Genomic DNA, 15,430 nt, shown 5'->3' with positions numbered 1-15,430 from the left:
ATCTTATGTTCATTTGTTGGTGTATATGTAAATAATTTGTAGCTGCTTAATATGCAAAAGACAGTTACTTAATAAATTATCCTGATTACGTAGTAGCACTAGTTATATTTAAGAGATTAAAGAATAGGGATTGGGGTTGTGGCTCAGTGGTAGAGCACTCACCCAGCACATACATGAGGTGCTGGTTTTGATCCCTCAGCACCACATAAAAAATAAATAAATAAAATAAAGGTATTGTGCTCAACTACACCTTAAAAAAATATTTTTAAAAAAATATCAAAGAATAAAAATCTTATTAAATTTTTTTGAGAACCTACTATATAACATTGTGCTAGGTTGGGGCATAGAAATATAAGTTACACCTCAGTCCTGCTCTTAAATAAATTGCGGTCTCAGGAAAGACTGTAATATAGTGTGGTAAGTACTGTTATAGAATTATGTATACATAATAAGCACATTCATTCAGCAAATAGTTATTGTGTACTATAGAACTGGGACTGCTCTGGGCACTAAGAATATAGTGGTGAATCAGGTAGACATATAGGAATAAATAAAACAGACTGTTGCTCAGGACCACATCATTTTATACCTCTGTTTGGTATTATTATAAATAGTATTTCAATTCTCTCTTGGTATCTAAAATGTAATGAACTTTAAGGTTAAATATTGAATTTGCTTTGGACCCAATCCATATTAACCCTACAAGATCAATAAAATTTCACATTCTTAGCAAGAGCAGCAGAGTACACAAATTAGTTTCATAGTAAATTTTCAATAATCAATGTCTGGTTTTTAACACTTTTTAAGCTTAATTTAATGCCAGTTTTGAACATAGAATATGTCAAGCTAGTTCCATTAATGAAAGAAAAAGCAATGATTAATTTAAATTTTAATTTAAAACTATCACAGGGACCCCAGGAATTAACTTAGGAGGTTTTCCTTTGGGTATTTGTTTAAACATAAATTTTATTTCAGTACTATTATTTGTTTGTATTATATTTTCAGAAAATTGGTAACATTTAAAAATTATTTCTTGATTCCATCACAAATATTCCTAGTACTTGACTTTAAAATTGGATTCACTAGACCAGAAGAAATTACATGAAATGGCTTTGTATAAGACTACATTTCCATTGTTTATTGATGTGCATTAACACATCACAAGATGTAGTAGCTTGAAGCCACAATCATTTATGATCCTGCAGTCTAGACAGGACTTGGCTTACTAGTGCTTCTGCTGGTCTATCTTGGGGTCTGTCCTACAGCTTCATTGTCTGGAGACCTCACTAGAGATGGAGGTCCACAGTGGCTTAAACCACACATCTGCATCCCAGTTGGAAAGTGCAGTCATCCATGGACTGGCCAAACCCCTTCCTTTCCCTGGTCTCTTGCTTTTGGTAGTCTGCTTGACCATTTTTCTAATAAAAAATATATATATTGATTGATTAACCTTGTTACATTTATTAGTGTGTTTCTGTGGGGAAAAGACAAGTGATATTACTTCATTTTTACATCTTTCCCAGGATAATGACTTTTTATAATTTTAAGAGGTATCTGGTCTTTGAAGTGGTTTTCAATTTGCCATGTCTTGAGACTAATTACATCATGTAATTAGTTTAATCATTTATATTCTTTTTTTTTAAACAGGCAATTGCTGGCTACTTTGATATATATTTTGAGAAGAATTGCCATAACAAGGTAAGTATCATGAGTTATTCATAAGAATTAATTATGCAGAGTACATTGTATTTTATTTTTGTGCCCTAAGGTGTTTGATCATAAGAATTTTGCTGTTGTAAGCAATTGGAACTCGTATTTGATTTAGTAGATTAATGTACCATGATATTAAAAATCTTGTACTTCATCAGATACTTTTAAACTTTACCAATGTAGGTCATGTTCTCCACGGGCCCCCAGAGTACCAAAACACACTGGAAACAAACAGTGTTTCTACTGGAAAAGCCATTTTCAGTTAAAGCAGGTAAGAAAGGAAAGAAGGGGAAAGTATCTTATTCATTCTAAAGTAAACAGTATTCATTTTGCAGCCATTCTTTATGTGCCTACTGTACTTTATATTATAACTGATCTAAGATGTTATTAGAACTTACCGTCTACATAAATCTTAGACAGCAATATCATTTAAATTTGTACTTTAGGGCTGGAATTGTGGCTCAGTGGTGGAGCACTCCCCTAGCATGGGCGGGAGCCGGGTTCCATTCTCAGCACCACATAAAAATAAAGGCATTGTGTTGTGTCCATCCAAACCTAAAAAATAAATATTTAAAAAAAAAAAAGTTGATGGTTGCTATAAATAAAGCCAGAATGGCGACTTTCAAAAAAAAAAAAAAAAAGGTACTTTAATTTTAAGGTAATTTGTACCTAATAGGGAATATTATATTGCTCTAAAATACCGCAAAATAATTCCAAATATTTCTTTAGGCAATAACTAGTATTTAATAAGATGCAAATGTAACTAAAAATATTTTCATTTTCTAAATGATTAAAGAGACATATCACCAATAGAAGTATAGTTATATACTTATGGCATTATTATAAATAGTATTTCAATTCTCTCTTGGTATCTAAAATGTAATGAACTTTAATAATACTAAATTAAGATAAAAATAAAAAGGATTTTTATTTTTTTAAAACTAATGTTCAGTAGTTATATATTCAGTATACATTTGTCTGGAATTCTCTCCAGTATCTCCTCTCTGGTCCATCTGTTTATATCTTACTCAGTTCAAGGGCTGATCAAATTCTGTATTCCTTTGTTTTAACCTCATTGATTGTTTATTTGTATTTGCACCTGTAGTTATCATATACCACACACTTAACTACAAAAATTAGAATTTGATTATGAAATTTCTTATCCTTTTATAATGAAAGTCTTATTCCACCTTAACTGAAAGCCTTCTGAAGGACAGGAATGCTCATTACACAAAATTCAATGAAAAGAGATTCCATATCACTGGTAACTAGGGAGAGGCCAAATAACTAGAATCGTGAAACACTTTCTCATCCATCGGTTTGGTGGGGGAAAAAATTCCATAAAATTTAACAATGCGAATTGCTGGCAATAATGTAGTCCAATTAAATTTTCATGCTCTTTTCCGTTAGTTTTAGTAGGTGTAATTGAATGAACAGTTTGATACCATCAAGTTAGATCTAAATGTGCCATCCCTGCAGCCCAGCAATTTTTTTTTTCTTGGCATATATTCTGAACAGTCTCTCCTATAACATATATGCAAAAAATTAGCTGGGACAGAATGTTAAGATTTGACAGAGCTAAATGAATGGTGAGCTTTAAATGGTCATTTTCCTAATCTGTTTCTTTTTCATGAAATTCCAAGATAGGTTAGATTTCGTATTGATCTATAAATTGAATAATAGATGCAAATAAACACTACTAGTGAAAAGCTGCAGCTTTGAAGCTGAATGCTATGGAAATAAGACCTTGATAGTGTCATTTTCAGTCTCCAGAAATCTAGAGTACAGCAAAACTGAAGTGAGGCGGACACAAATAAAGTCCTTTTATTTATTTACTTATTTAGTTAGTTAGTTGTAAATGGACACAATATCTTTATTTTATTTTTATGTGGTGCTGAGGATCAAACCCAGATTTTCTCACGTGCTAGGCAAGCGCTCTACCACTGAGCCACAACCCCAGCTCACAAATAAAGTCCTTTTAGATTCTTCCTTTTTGTTTTTGTTTTTCTGTAGCTCTGTTATTTGCATTACATTAATGTTTGGAAACTTGAAAAATGTTACTTTTTTATACTAACCATTTTGCCACCTCATTTTTTTTTAAGGGTAGCACTAGCCTTTCCTCTAGGGATGGTTTGTATAAAGGCCTGGTCCTTCTGGAATCTATTGAATACAGTCCAGAAAGACTGCATTCTGGATTCACATAAAGGGTATATGGACACTTTTTACCAAAGCTTAAAAATGAGCACTGAAAAAACTAAAACTAAGTTAGTGGCAACAAAGGAAAGCAGTAAAACTTAGACACTTAAAAATTCTTGAAGTCCAGCATTCAGACATTGAGTATTGGAAAATATCATTTGCGAGAAACAGAACCTGAAACAATGGAATTGACAGATAAGCATGTTTGAGTAAATACCAACTACTTTTTTTTTTTTTTTTTTTTTTGGTGATTCTGGGGATTGAACCCAGGGTCTTGTGCATACAAGACAAACACTCTACCAACTGAGCTATATCCCCAGCCTCCAACTACATTTTTATGAATGTAGCAAGGAGAATATGAGAAGATCATTTAAATACAAATGGAACTTCTAGAATATCTGAAGTGAAAATGATATTTGATGGAATTTGTGGCCAAAGAAAATATGAACAAACTTGAAGATTTAAACAGAAAGGGAAAAGGATTTTTATTTTTTAAAAACTGCATTCATAATAACGTGTGGAAAAATACCAAACACTATCCTAAGGGTCATAATAGGATTCAGTGAAAGAAGGTGGAAGAACAAAGGCATGAAAAAAAAGGATATAGGGACAGAAAATACAGTTGATGAAATAAGTGGTCAAATTTTCTTACATTTGATAAAAGCTCTAACCCAGATTTAAGAAATTTTGTAATAAACACACACACACACAAAAAAAAAAACCTACGATACACGAATTGCTGATCAGCAAAAATCTTTTAGAAACTAAAAGCCCTTAACCATGAGCTAAGGAAAAGTGAAACATGTAGAGAGGGACAAAAAAAAAAGTAACCTCAAAATACTTATCAGAAACTATGTAGAGTCAGATGATGTTTTCAAGAATCATCTGAAAGAAATTAGAAATTGGCAATCTGGATTCTATATCTAGAAGAAACATAATTTGTGGGGGTGGGGGGGTACTTTACATATTGGCAATACAAGATACACCAAACTAAGTGTTTCAAGTGGAAATAGAAAATCACAAAGCAAAAAAAAAAAAAGTGGAAAATGACATAAATCATGAATGTTTGAATACATAGAAGAAAGAGGCTGCTTTCTCATTTATTTAATTTCTTAAAAGAGAATTGACTAGCTAAAGCAAAAAATATTGTGAGTTTCAAAACATGGGGAAATAAAATATTTAACAATGATAGAAGATTAAAGAAAATGAAGATGTATTGTGAAGTTTTTTTTTTTTTAGAGAAAGAGAGAATTTTTTAATATTTATTTTTTAGTTTTCGGTGGACACAACATCTTTATTTTATTTGCATATGGTGCTAAGGATCAAACCCAGTGCCCCGAGCATGCCAGGCAAACGCACTACGGATAAGCCACATCCCCAGACCCAAAGAAAATATCATTTATAGCAACATCAAGACAAATTAAATCTTAGGGATAAAAATTTAATAAATTAGTAAACCTATATACTCAAAACTTTGGAATAATAAATTGAGAGAAATTTTAAAGAACTAATTAAATGAAACGAAATACTCAGAGTTGGAACAGTGGTATTGTTAAGATGTTACTTCTCCCAAATTTTGTTGATTCAATCAAAATTCCAGTTTTGTAGAAATTGACAAACTAATTCTAAAATTAATATGAAAATGCAGAAGACCTAGAATAGCCAACATAATTTTGAGAAAGAATCTTGTTGGATATCTTGTACTGTGTGATTTCTAGACTCCTAAAAATGTTATATTAATTCAGATAGTATAGTATACTACAGACATATAGATTAATTTCACACAGAGAATCCATAAATATACCTCTCTGTATAATTAGAATTTTACAAAAAGCAGTATATTTCAGTGGCTAGTCTTTACAACAAAATGTGCTATAACAACTAAATATTCGTATAAGAAAACAACAACAAAATGTGCTATAACAACTAAATATTCGTATAAGAAAACAATGCATCTCCATTCTTAGTACCACACCCAAAAACTAACATGCACAAAAACTGAGTGGATTATAGATCTAAATATAAAAGCTTAAGACTATAAAATTTATAGAAGATAACTTACAATAATCTTTGAGATTTTAGGGTGGTGAGTATATGAAAGTGGATGTTGGCAAGACATTGAACTATAATGTATAAAATATGCACACTTTATTTTGGGTAAATAACACCTTAATAAAGTTAATATTTTAAACAATTCATTGGACAGAAAATATCTGTAGAAGAAAACACAAACTCCTTACTGTGGCTGTTTATAGTCTGGCCATTATTTTTAATCATTTTCACCCCCAGCCTTTCAAAACCCCATATGCTCTAGCTATACACACTGGTCCCTTTTCAGCTAACTTTCCTATGTCTTCTTCCTCCTTGCCTTTGTCCAAGGTGTCTTCTACCTAGGAAGCTGTTCTGACCACTTTTACTTGATAAATTCCAATTTACCCTTTGCAACTCAGCTCATTTCTGTAAATCTTTCTTCACTGTCCCCAGAAAGTTAATTCCACCTTTCTTTGTTCTCCCAAATCAATTTATTTGCTTACATATGTGTTATAACATCTCAGTATGCTGTGATAAAGAGTGCTAATAGAAGATGAGTTACTTGCCTCTCCTTTTTGATCTGATATTGTAAACATTAGGCTGAATTATAAATACAATAATTGCATGGTCATTGAAATTTAATTTCCTGTAGTCAGTTTAAGTGATACTATGCCAATGGAATTTAGCTGGCTGCTATGGTTGGCCCAGTTTGCCAACTCTGATGTTCTGAGAAATTTCATATGGTACTTGACTTAGTGTTCAGATTGATTTTTGTGTGGCTGAAAAGAGTTCTCTGTAGTTAGGTTTAAATTAAGAGTAGTTTTTTACTCAGTGTGCTATAAAATCAGGAGTCTAGTTGGGAGATTTTTACCATGTATATGAGGCTTTTTTGGGTACCCAAAAGGTAATGTAAGATTATTTTTTTCTTTAAAGTTTAGATGCTGAACCCAGGGTGCTCTCTATCCCTGAGCTATTATTATCATCAGCCCTTTTTGTTTTATATTTTGAGATAGGAGCTCTTAAATTTTCCTTGACTGATCTTCAGCTTGTGGTCCTATGCCTCAGCCTCCCAAGCTACTGGGATTATAGGCATGTACCATCACATTCTTGTCAGATGACAAGAAAGAGTCTTTTTTTTTAATAAGCAAAATATTATAAACATTTCTGTACGTTGTTCTGCTTAAGTTGGTATGTATGTATAATGTTTAGTCTTTTTGATAGTGGTAAATCTATCCTTAGAGACAGACTCTATATTTAGAAAATAAGGAAAGGCAACATTCATAGAGAATTTCTCAGGCTAAGAACTTTGCATTAAAAAAATGTTAAGAATTCAGGTAAAATGCACTTTGCTAAAAGCACAATGTAACTATAAAATAATGAGCATATCTATTTTGGCTTAGTTTATTGTTTTTGTTGTTTTATTACAACCTAGTGCTAAAAATAGTTCCAAATAAAAGTACTCAATAACATCTGAACCACTTTTAGTATTGTGGGACCAAAGGATCCGCTTCCCAGAATGAGTAGATTTAAAGCAGAGAACACTTTCTTTCAATGTAGGGTATATCTTCTTTACAAATAATGTAAAATTTTATCTTACAAGTTTATATGGTAGTATTTACTTTAAAAATCCAGATCCATTTCTTGTGGTTTAGCTTTTTTTTTTAATTTTTAGTTGTAAATGGACACAATTACTTTATTTTTATTTTATTTTTTATGTGGTGCTGAGGATCATACCCAGTGCCTCACATCATGTACTAAGCAAGTGCTCTACCACTAAGCCACAACCCCAACCCGTCATGTGATTTTGCTTTAAGAATAAAATTAAGATAAGGTTGGGCACAGCAGCACACGCTGTAATCCCAGCTACTCAGAGACTGAGGCAAGAGGACAAGTTCAAAGCCAGCCTGGCTAACTTAGTAAGACCCTGTCTCGAAATAAAAATATAAAAAGGACTGGGGATGTATCTCAGTGGTAGTGCTCCTGGGTTCAATCACCACTACCCAAAAAAAAAAAAAAAAATCAGGCAGGCTATTTATATCTCTTTGAATATGTACACATGGTATAAGTTTTTATGTGATGAAGAAATCAAGGGTTTCGTTCATTTTTTTACTCCGCTTTAATGGTAACAAGAATGATTGTTGTATTTTTCTTTTCTTCTGGGAAAATGATATTTCATTGTCCTGCAAGAAATTAATTTTAAAAAAGAGTCTAACAGTTGAAATCAGTTTTGTTCTTGACTGAACTGCAGCGCTGTGTGATACACTAATAGCTGTCTGCCAGTGATAAACTCAAGAATACAGCTCAGTTCTCCAGTGCTTTTTTCAGAACTCCCCACAATATCCACTTTCAACAACATCCGTCATTTTGTATCTATTTGACACTGATTAATTACCCTGATCTATCCTGGTGTTGCAGCCACTTCAGTTAGGCCTGAACAATTGAAGGGAGTTCAGCAGTATGAATTAATATGTTTATTATTGTGACCCTCCATGCCATTTAATTAACTTAAATAAGTGTGTGTGTACATCCTAATCTCGGAAATTAACATTATGAAAAAAATATTTTACTCATATTTTAAGACACGAAAATAGCTGTAGCTCCTTGTATATATTAGACAATTCATGTTATTTTGCTTTTTCAGATATCTTGTTTTTAATAATTCTTAAAATTTTGTCTTCTGTGAAAACTTAAAACAGAAATATTCATTACTAATTTATTTTGACTTGGACTATTTTTCCAAATGGAGGAAATCCTCTTATATCACTTGAACCTGAAATTAAGAATTTTGATATTCTGCTATATAAGCAGCATGGAACATTTTCATTTTGACTCTTACTCTAAGGATTGACTGAAACATTAACAAACAAGGTAACTTAGTTTTTTCAAACACATCAAATGCAACCTAATGAAAGAGCAGCAACCATTAGAGCAAATGCATTAAAAGGCTTATTTGCAGCAATACCTCATCTACATCAACAACAACAAAAAAAAAAATCACAAAAGTAAACGCACCAAACTTTTTTTTAGATGGTGGTTAAACATTTTAAATAATGCCCATCGCCTTTAGTAATCACTGAAAAGCAAATCAGAGCAATCAAATTTTGGAAAGTTTTTTTGTTTGTTTAGCTAGATAACAGTGTTTTTGTTGTTTCTTTTTGCTTGTTTGGCTTCTAATAACATACAGTGCTGTGAAGGTGGCAGAAATATAAAACTGGAATTTATTTTATGAAGAGGCATACCTGATATTCCATCTTAAGGAATTAATTCAGAATTCAAACTTTTTTTTAATGTTCACTACTTTAAGAAGTGACAGCAACATTTAATTTCTTTTTTTTTCTTTAAACTAACTTGCTGTATAGATTTTTTTTTCATTTTATATAGTTAAACCTGTTGACCTTTTCTTTTGGTTTTATACTAAATAGATTATATTACTGTACTGTATTTACCCAATTGTATTGAATCCTCAGTGATTTAAAATGCCTTACTTAATTTGATGAATCTCTATAATGGATCCTCTAATTTTTCTTCTATGTTTTATTTTTGTATTTTTTAAAGCATCACATTTTTTTTCAAATCATTTTATCATGCTATAATTTACATATGATAAAAAAATTTGCTTTAATTTTATGGTCTGATAAGTTTTGACAAATGTCTACACCACCACATTTCCATCAGTCCCCTGTGTGATCAGCTCCCCAACTCCCAGTTCCAAGAAGGCAAGACCCCCACTGATGCGGACTGTCACTGAATTCAAGAATTCTCTATTCTAGAGTTATATATCTGTGAAATTATTCCGATGTATTCTAGCTTCATTTACTTAGCTTTCTTTTTTGAAATTCATCTGTGTATCATTACTTTGTTCCTTATTGCCACCTAGTATTTTGTTGTATTAACATACCACAACTTACACATTCACCTGTTGGTAGACTTTAAGATTGTTTTCAGTTAGGGGCCATTGTGAACAAAGTTTCTAGGAACATTTCATATGAAAAAATATTAGTGCAGACTGTGTTCCCATTTCTCTTGGGTTAATACCTAGAAATGAAATTACTTAGTCTTTAACACTTGATAAGAAACTGACAGATTTTTTTCAAAATGCTGTACTATTTAACATTCTTAACACAATTGTGAGTTTATGTGCTCAGCATCCTTGGCAACACTTACATAGAAGGTCATTTTAATATAAGCAATTCCATTAGGTATATATTTATATCTGTTTTTAGTTGACATTTGCCTGATGATTAATGATGTTGAGCATCTTTTCATATAGTTATTGGCTGTCCATTTCTTTTTTGTGAGGTTTCTATAAAACATTTTACTTAATTTCTAAGGAGATTATTGGTCTACTTATTGAGTTGTAAGAATCATTTGTGTACATTGTTAAAAGTTCTTTGTCGGGTATATGTATTGCTAATATTTTTATCCCCATTCCTGGTGTGTTTTTTCATTTTCTTAGTAACTTTTAAAGAATAGCAATTTTTAATGTTTTGATGAAGTCAGATAATTTGTTGCTTGTGCTTTTGTGTCCCAATTTTAAAACCTTAGCCTATTCTAATATCACAAAGATTTAATGTCTTTGAAAAATTCTAGTTTTGCTTTTTAGAGTTAGGTCTATAATCTGTTTCATGTTAGAGTTAATGATTCATCTTTTCCCAAATATATATTCAGTTGCTCCATTATCATTTCTCAAAATAACTATTCTTTTTCCATTTAACTACCTTGACTTCTTTGTGAAAAAATAATGGACCACATATGTATAGGTCTATTTCTGAGCTCTTGTTTGTTCCACTGATCTGTATTACTGTGTGTTTTTAGGACACTATGAGTCCTCCTGCTTTTCATTCTCAAAATTGTTTTGGCTATCCTAGAATTTATATTTACATGTCCAGTTTTAAATAAGCATGTACATTTTTACCTGCAAGAAAAGCCTGTATATCCTAGGATTAGGATTATGTTAAATCTATAGGCCCAAAAGAATAGTCATCTTCACAATATTGACTCGTTCGTCCACAAACAAAATATTTCCCCACTTACTTGGATCCTCTTTAGAGTTTTTTCAGTTTTATGTGAATAAATCATGGACATATGTTGATACATTTACCTTAAGTATTTTGTGCTGTTTTGAAACTATTGTATATATTTTTGTTTTTTGAAGTTTCTAATTCTTCATTGCTAATATATGGAAATAATCTTGGCTTTATATGGTTTGACTGCGGTAAACATGTTAGTTCTAGTAGCTTTTTTTAAAAACTGTTTTAGAATTTTCTCTCTAACAATTGTTTGCAAATGAAGACTTATTTTTTATTTCCAACCTGTTGCCTCACCCGCCCATCCTCTCTCTCTCTCTCTCTCTTTTTTTTTTTAAGGAGAGAGAAAGAGAGAGAATGAATCTTTCTGTAGATGGACAAAACACAATGCCTTTATTTTTATGTGGTGCCGAGATCGAACCCAGGTCCTGCCATGCTAAGCAAGCGCTCTACCACTGAGCCACAATCCCAGTCCCCGCCCATCTCTTTATACCCTGACAAGGACAGTGATGGGATACTGAGTACTAGTAGTGAAAATTCTCCTCCTTGCCTCACTCTGAGGCCAACGAAGAAGGCATTCCGTCTTCATCATTAACAGCAGTATATCTGCACTTTTTCATGGATTCCCTTTATCAAGTTGAGGAAGATTGCTTCTGTTCCTGGCTTGCTGAGGAGCTATTATCATGAAAGACTACACTTCATGAAACAACCATGATTTTTCTCTTTTGATTGAAAAAGAGTTCAATGCCAGCCTGATCAAATTAGTACACCTGGATTCAATAGCGGGTACAGCAAAAAAAAAAGAGAAAGTATTGAAGTTTGCTTTGGCAAGTAGTTAATCTTTACTAAGATCCTTTTGAAGTTTTGTTAGGGAGTCCAAGAGTAGCCTTTATTCAGAGTGGTTTAGCTCCAGTGCTGAAGCAAAACCGGATACTTCTTCCGAAATCAAAACATTAACAGTTGTTCAGTTTCCTTCTTTCCTGGCTGCATGGAATTCAAACATCTCCAAATAAGCCCAAGCTGTGGGAATTATTTGGCTTATTGCTCCCTAGGAGTTGGGTTTTTGCTCAGAACCATGGAGTTTTACCCTACAATGCATAGGCCAATTATTTAGCCAAACTCTACATTAGATTTCTCCAACTCTTTCACTGAAAATAGCATCTGCAATTAATTTTATCTTTTTCTCCCTAACAATGTATCTAATTTATTCTAGTTCTTGTCATATGCTTATGTAGAGCATTTAAGAATATAAGTAATTTAGCAATGGTGTCATCTTTGCTGTGTTCTCACTTTAAGTGGCACTATATTTGCTTTTTATCATGTTTTCTTTCAGATTTTAATAAAGACTAAGGAAGTTACTCTTTTTATTCCTATGTTAATGATAGACTTTTTATGAATTGATGTTGAATTTACTAATAGCTTTTTGGTTTTTATGTGGTAATTTCAACATGTATATGCCCTATAATCCAGCAGTTTATTTCCTATACTACAAAGAGACATTCTTGTAGTACGGACACAGTCCTGGGACTCTTAACAGGCATATGTTCTGAGATGTATGTTGTTGGGTGATTTTATCATTGGGCAAATCTCAGAGTGTAACTACAGAAACCTAGATGATAGAACCTGCTATTCCCTTACCTACACAATATGTGTGGTCCATCTCCAACCAAAATGTTGTTACATGACACATGTCTATATATAGGAATCGTTATAGCATTTTTGTATAATAAGAAACAAAATAATTCAAAAAGAATGGATAAATAGCAGTCATTAATACAGCTTAATACAATACCATTGGGAACATGAGTGAACTGTAGCTACTTGCCTCAGATTAATCTCAAACACTGAATGAAATAAGCAAGCCATGGAAGAAATACAGTACATTTTACATTGCTTTGTACGTTTTAGAGCATATAAATGCTAAATAGTATATTGTTAAACTAAGCAACACAGATATTAAGGGTACACCTACATGAAATAAAATTATTTTGAATAGGTAATGGAACAAAAAAGTTCTGGTTGCCTCATAAAAAAGAGGGATATGGGGGCTGGGGTTATGTCTCAGTTGGTAGAGTGCTTGCCTCACACGTGTGAGGTAGTGAGTTCGATCCTCGGCACCACAAAAATAAATAAAGAAAGATTATGTCCATTTACAACTAAAAAAAATTTTTTTTTTTTTAAAAAAAGGGGGGATGTGGTAGAGGGACACAGTAGGAGGTTTCATTAGTGTTGGTGAGGTTCTGAGCCTTGTTGGATTCGTGGAGGTCATTTTATTATTTGTGAACCTCAAATATTATCTGTCTTTTTATACATATGAACTCCTTTATAAAACATTAACTAAATTAGATGAGTTACACTAAGATATACTGTTAATAAGTGAGAAGAAACAAGCCATTAAATTGTAAAAATCAACAGTTGTCTTCAGTGTTAAAAATTCAAAATGTAAGTGAAACCCAGTATGCAAGTTCATAATTACTGTTCTCCATCATGTACTTATTAAAACAATGTCAGTTTAACATAAAATTGCCATTCCTTCCCTGTTTCAGTATCTATAAATAGTAAATTCAAGGTAAGGTTGTTGGTATAAAATAGAAGTTTAAAAATGTTGATAAAAGCTAAATATTATCTGTGTTCAAAATTGAAAATTTTCAAATGTTTGAAAATATTGACTTTATTTCTTCCCTAAATCATTTCTTTAACAGATAATATGTATTAAAGTATATGAACTTAAATATTAATGTTTTTATAAGCAAGTGACTGTCTTTACAAAAAGATGTCACAGGGTAGTAAAATTTAGACTCTTTCCTGTTTATTATACTAGATTTAAAGCTATAAAGATTATTTTCTCAGAGCTGGAACAAAATAAGTGTTGAATAAATATTATCAATTATTATTACTTAATGATTGCATGAACACTGTGAAGGCCATGTTACTGGTACTCTCCCAAGAATGCTATTGTGAGCATTGCCAGGTTTCTGTTTTCGAGATTAAAAGGCTCAGAGGTCACTCCAGGTAAACTGGGCTAACTGGGCTGTGCAAAATAACCACACAAGAGACACATATACATTTTTCTTTGGGGTCACTGTGAAGGCTCCTCTGATCTTAAGGGTCCGCAGGAAGAGAGAGAGAGAGAGAAAGCCTGAGCATGCACTGACCCCTTTTATTGAGGAGAAGCTATTCAAATGAGGCAAGGGGTCAGGTTTCAGGGGGCTGAGTCTATCTTCATGATGTCCACTGTCAGCAGGTTGATGGACATCTGGGTAGGCCACACCCAAGGGCACAGTAAGAGAAGGGGACACACACACAATGCACTTCCATGGAAGATTCTATCCTAAACAGGGCAAGGGGTTATATTACAAAGGAACAGGTGAGCATAGCTTCACCCATGGGGTGATAGCAAGACATAGCCATGCACGAGACATTGACCCTCGAACCCAAGAAGGGTGGGGAAAGCTCTGCCACCTTTCTGTGACTGAGCACCTCAGCACCCAGCCAGGGAGCGTGACTCAGTCACGTGTAAGGTTGGTCTCCCACAGAGCATAGCATATGAAATACGGCATTTATTTCATTTTCTTAACAATATACAGGAATAAGGGGCTGGGCCTGGGGCTGGGGCTGGGGCTAGGGCTCAGTGGTGATGCACTTGCCTGGCATGTGAGGTACTGAGTTCAATTCTCAGCACCACATATAAATAAATAAAATAAAGGTCTATCAAAAACTAAAAAAAAAAAATTAATATAGAGGAGTAAATTAGATATAAAAGCTAAAGCCACATGTACACATTAATTTATGACTGAACTTAAAATCATTTTTTATATTTTACTGAATGGAATGTACCTTGTACTACATTATTTCTTCTTTAATTTCTTAATTTTGCATTAAAGTACGTGTCTCACCTTTTTTGCAAAAATGTATATAGAATGGGACAGTAATGGGATCATTATATTCTGAAAATATCAATTCAGTGGTTTTGTTAGATTTTGCTTGTGGCTATTTTGTTTTGTGGTTGTTTGTTTTATTAAGTATTTTGTTAAGTATTTACGAGGATGCCTCAGTCCTCTTACTTGAAGTCTCATAGTGTCTACCCAGATTATGAAGCTATTCCTAATTCTGTTGGTGTGATCTTACTCTCATTAAAGCAAGGAATGATGATCAGTTACAACTGAGCAATCTCTCTTGTTATTTTTAAATAACTCTTCACAAATGGATGAAAAAAAATTAAATGAGAAGTATTTATTTATATCAGAAGCACATAAATAATTCCATTTTGGAATAAAAAAAGGACAATCAGTGTTTAGGAACTTGGCCTTTGCCTTTAAACAGATATGTAATGTAAGTTTTCCCATCTGATTTTCCTCAAAATGCCATTCACTGAAAGCTCATTGTACATGGTTTCTGTCCCTTATAACTGCCATTACATATATACTCTAAGTCTGGTTAGCCATGACTTTAGCCCTGCCCTTGGA

At 32.8% G+C, this 15,430-nt stretch overlaps 1 protein-coding gene, 1 long non-coding RNA gene and 1 other non-coding gene across 19 annotated transcripts in view; 1 reads left to right on the top strand and 2 right to left on the bottom strand.

Moving 5' to 3' along the window:
* The window catches only part of LOC144377075 (uncharacterized), a 121,283-nt gene that overhangs the window by 68,451 nt on the left and 37,402 nt on the right, over window positions 1-15,430 (bottom strand). For 2 of the 3 annotated variants that reach the window (XR_013437707.1, XR_013437706.1), the window contains exon 2: window positions 2,109-2,265. The exons of the other annotated variant lie outside the window; for it this stretch is intronic. This is a non-coding gene — a long non-coding RNA (uncharacterized LOC144377075). The remainder of the gene's footprint in view (window positions 1-2,108; window positions 2,266-15,430) is intronic. 3 annotated transcript variants of the gene reach the window in all.
* Prmt3 (protein arginine methyltransferase 3) overlaps window positions 1-15,430 on the top strand; it is a 149,514-nt gene that overhangs the window by 108,408 nt on the left and 25,676 nt on the right. For all 15 annotated transcript variants that reach the window (XR_013437699.1, XR_013437698.1, XR_013437696.1 and 12 more), the window contains 2 exons: window positions 1,648-1,698; window positions 1,894-1,981. Coding sequence is in view for 4 of the 15 variants with exons in the window: in XM_078046345.1 (XP_077902471.1) it covers window positions 1,648-1,698; window positions 1,894-1,981 (139 nt within the window). In the remaining 11 variants the exon portion in view is untranslated. The remainder of the gene's footprint in view (window positions 1-1,647; window positions 1,699-1,893; window positions 1,982-15,430) is intronic.
* On the bottom strand, window positions 4,152-4,224 carry Trnat-ugu (transfer RNA threonine (anticodon UGU)). Its single transcript has one exon. It is a non-coding gene; the product is annotated as a tRNA-Thr (tRNA).

Source organism: Ictidomys tridecemlineatus, chromosome 4, assembly GCF_052094955.1.
Source record: "Ictidomys tridecemlineatus isolate mIctTri1 chromosome 4, mIctTri1.hap1, whole genome shotgun sequence".
NCBI classification, from domain to species: Eukaryota; Metazoa; Chordata; class Mammalia; order Rodentia; family Sciuridae; genus Ictidomys; species Ictidomys tridecemlineatus.
This window is presented reverse-complemented; position numbering and strand designations above follow the sequence as displayed.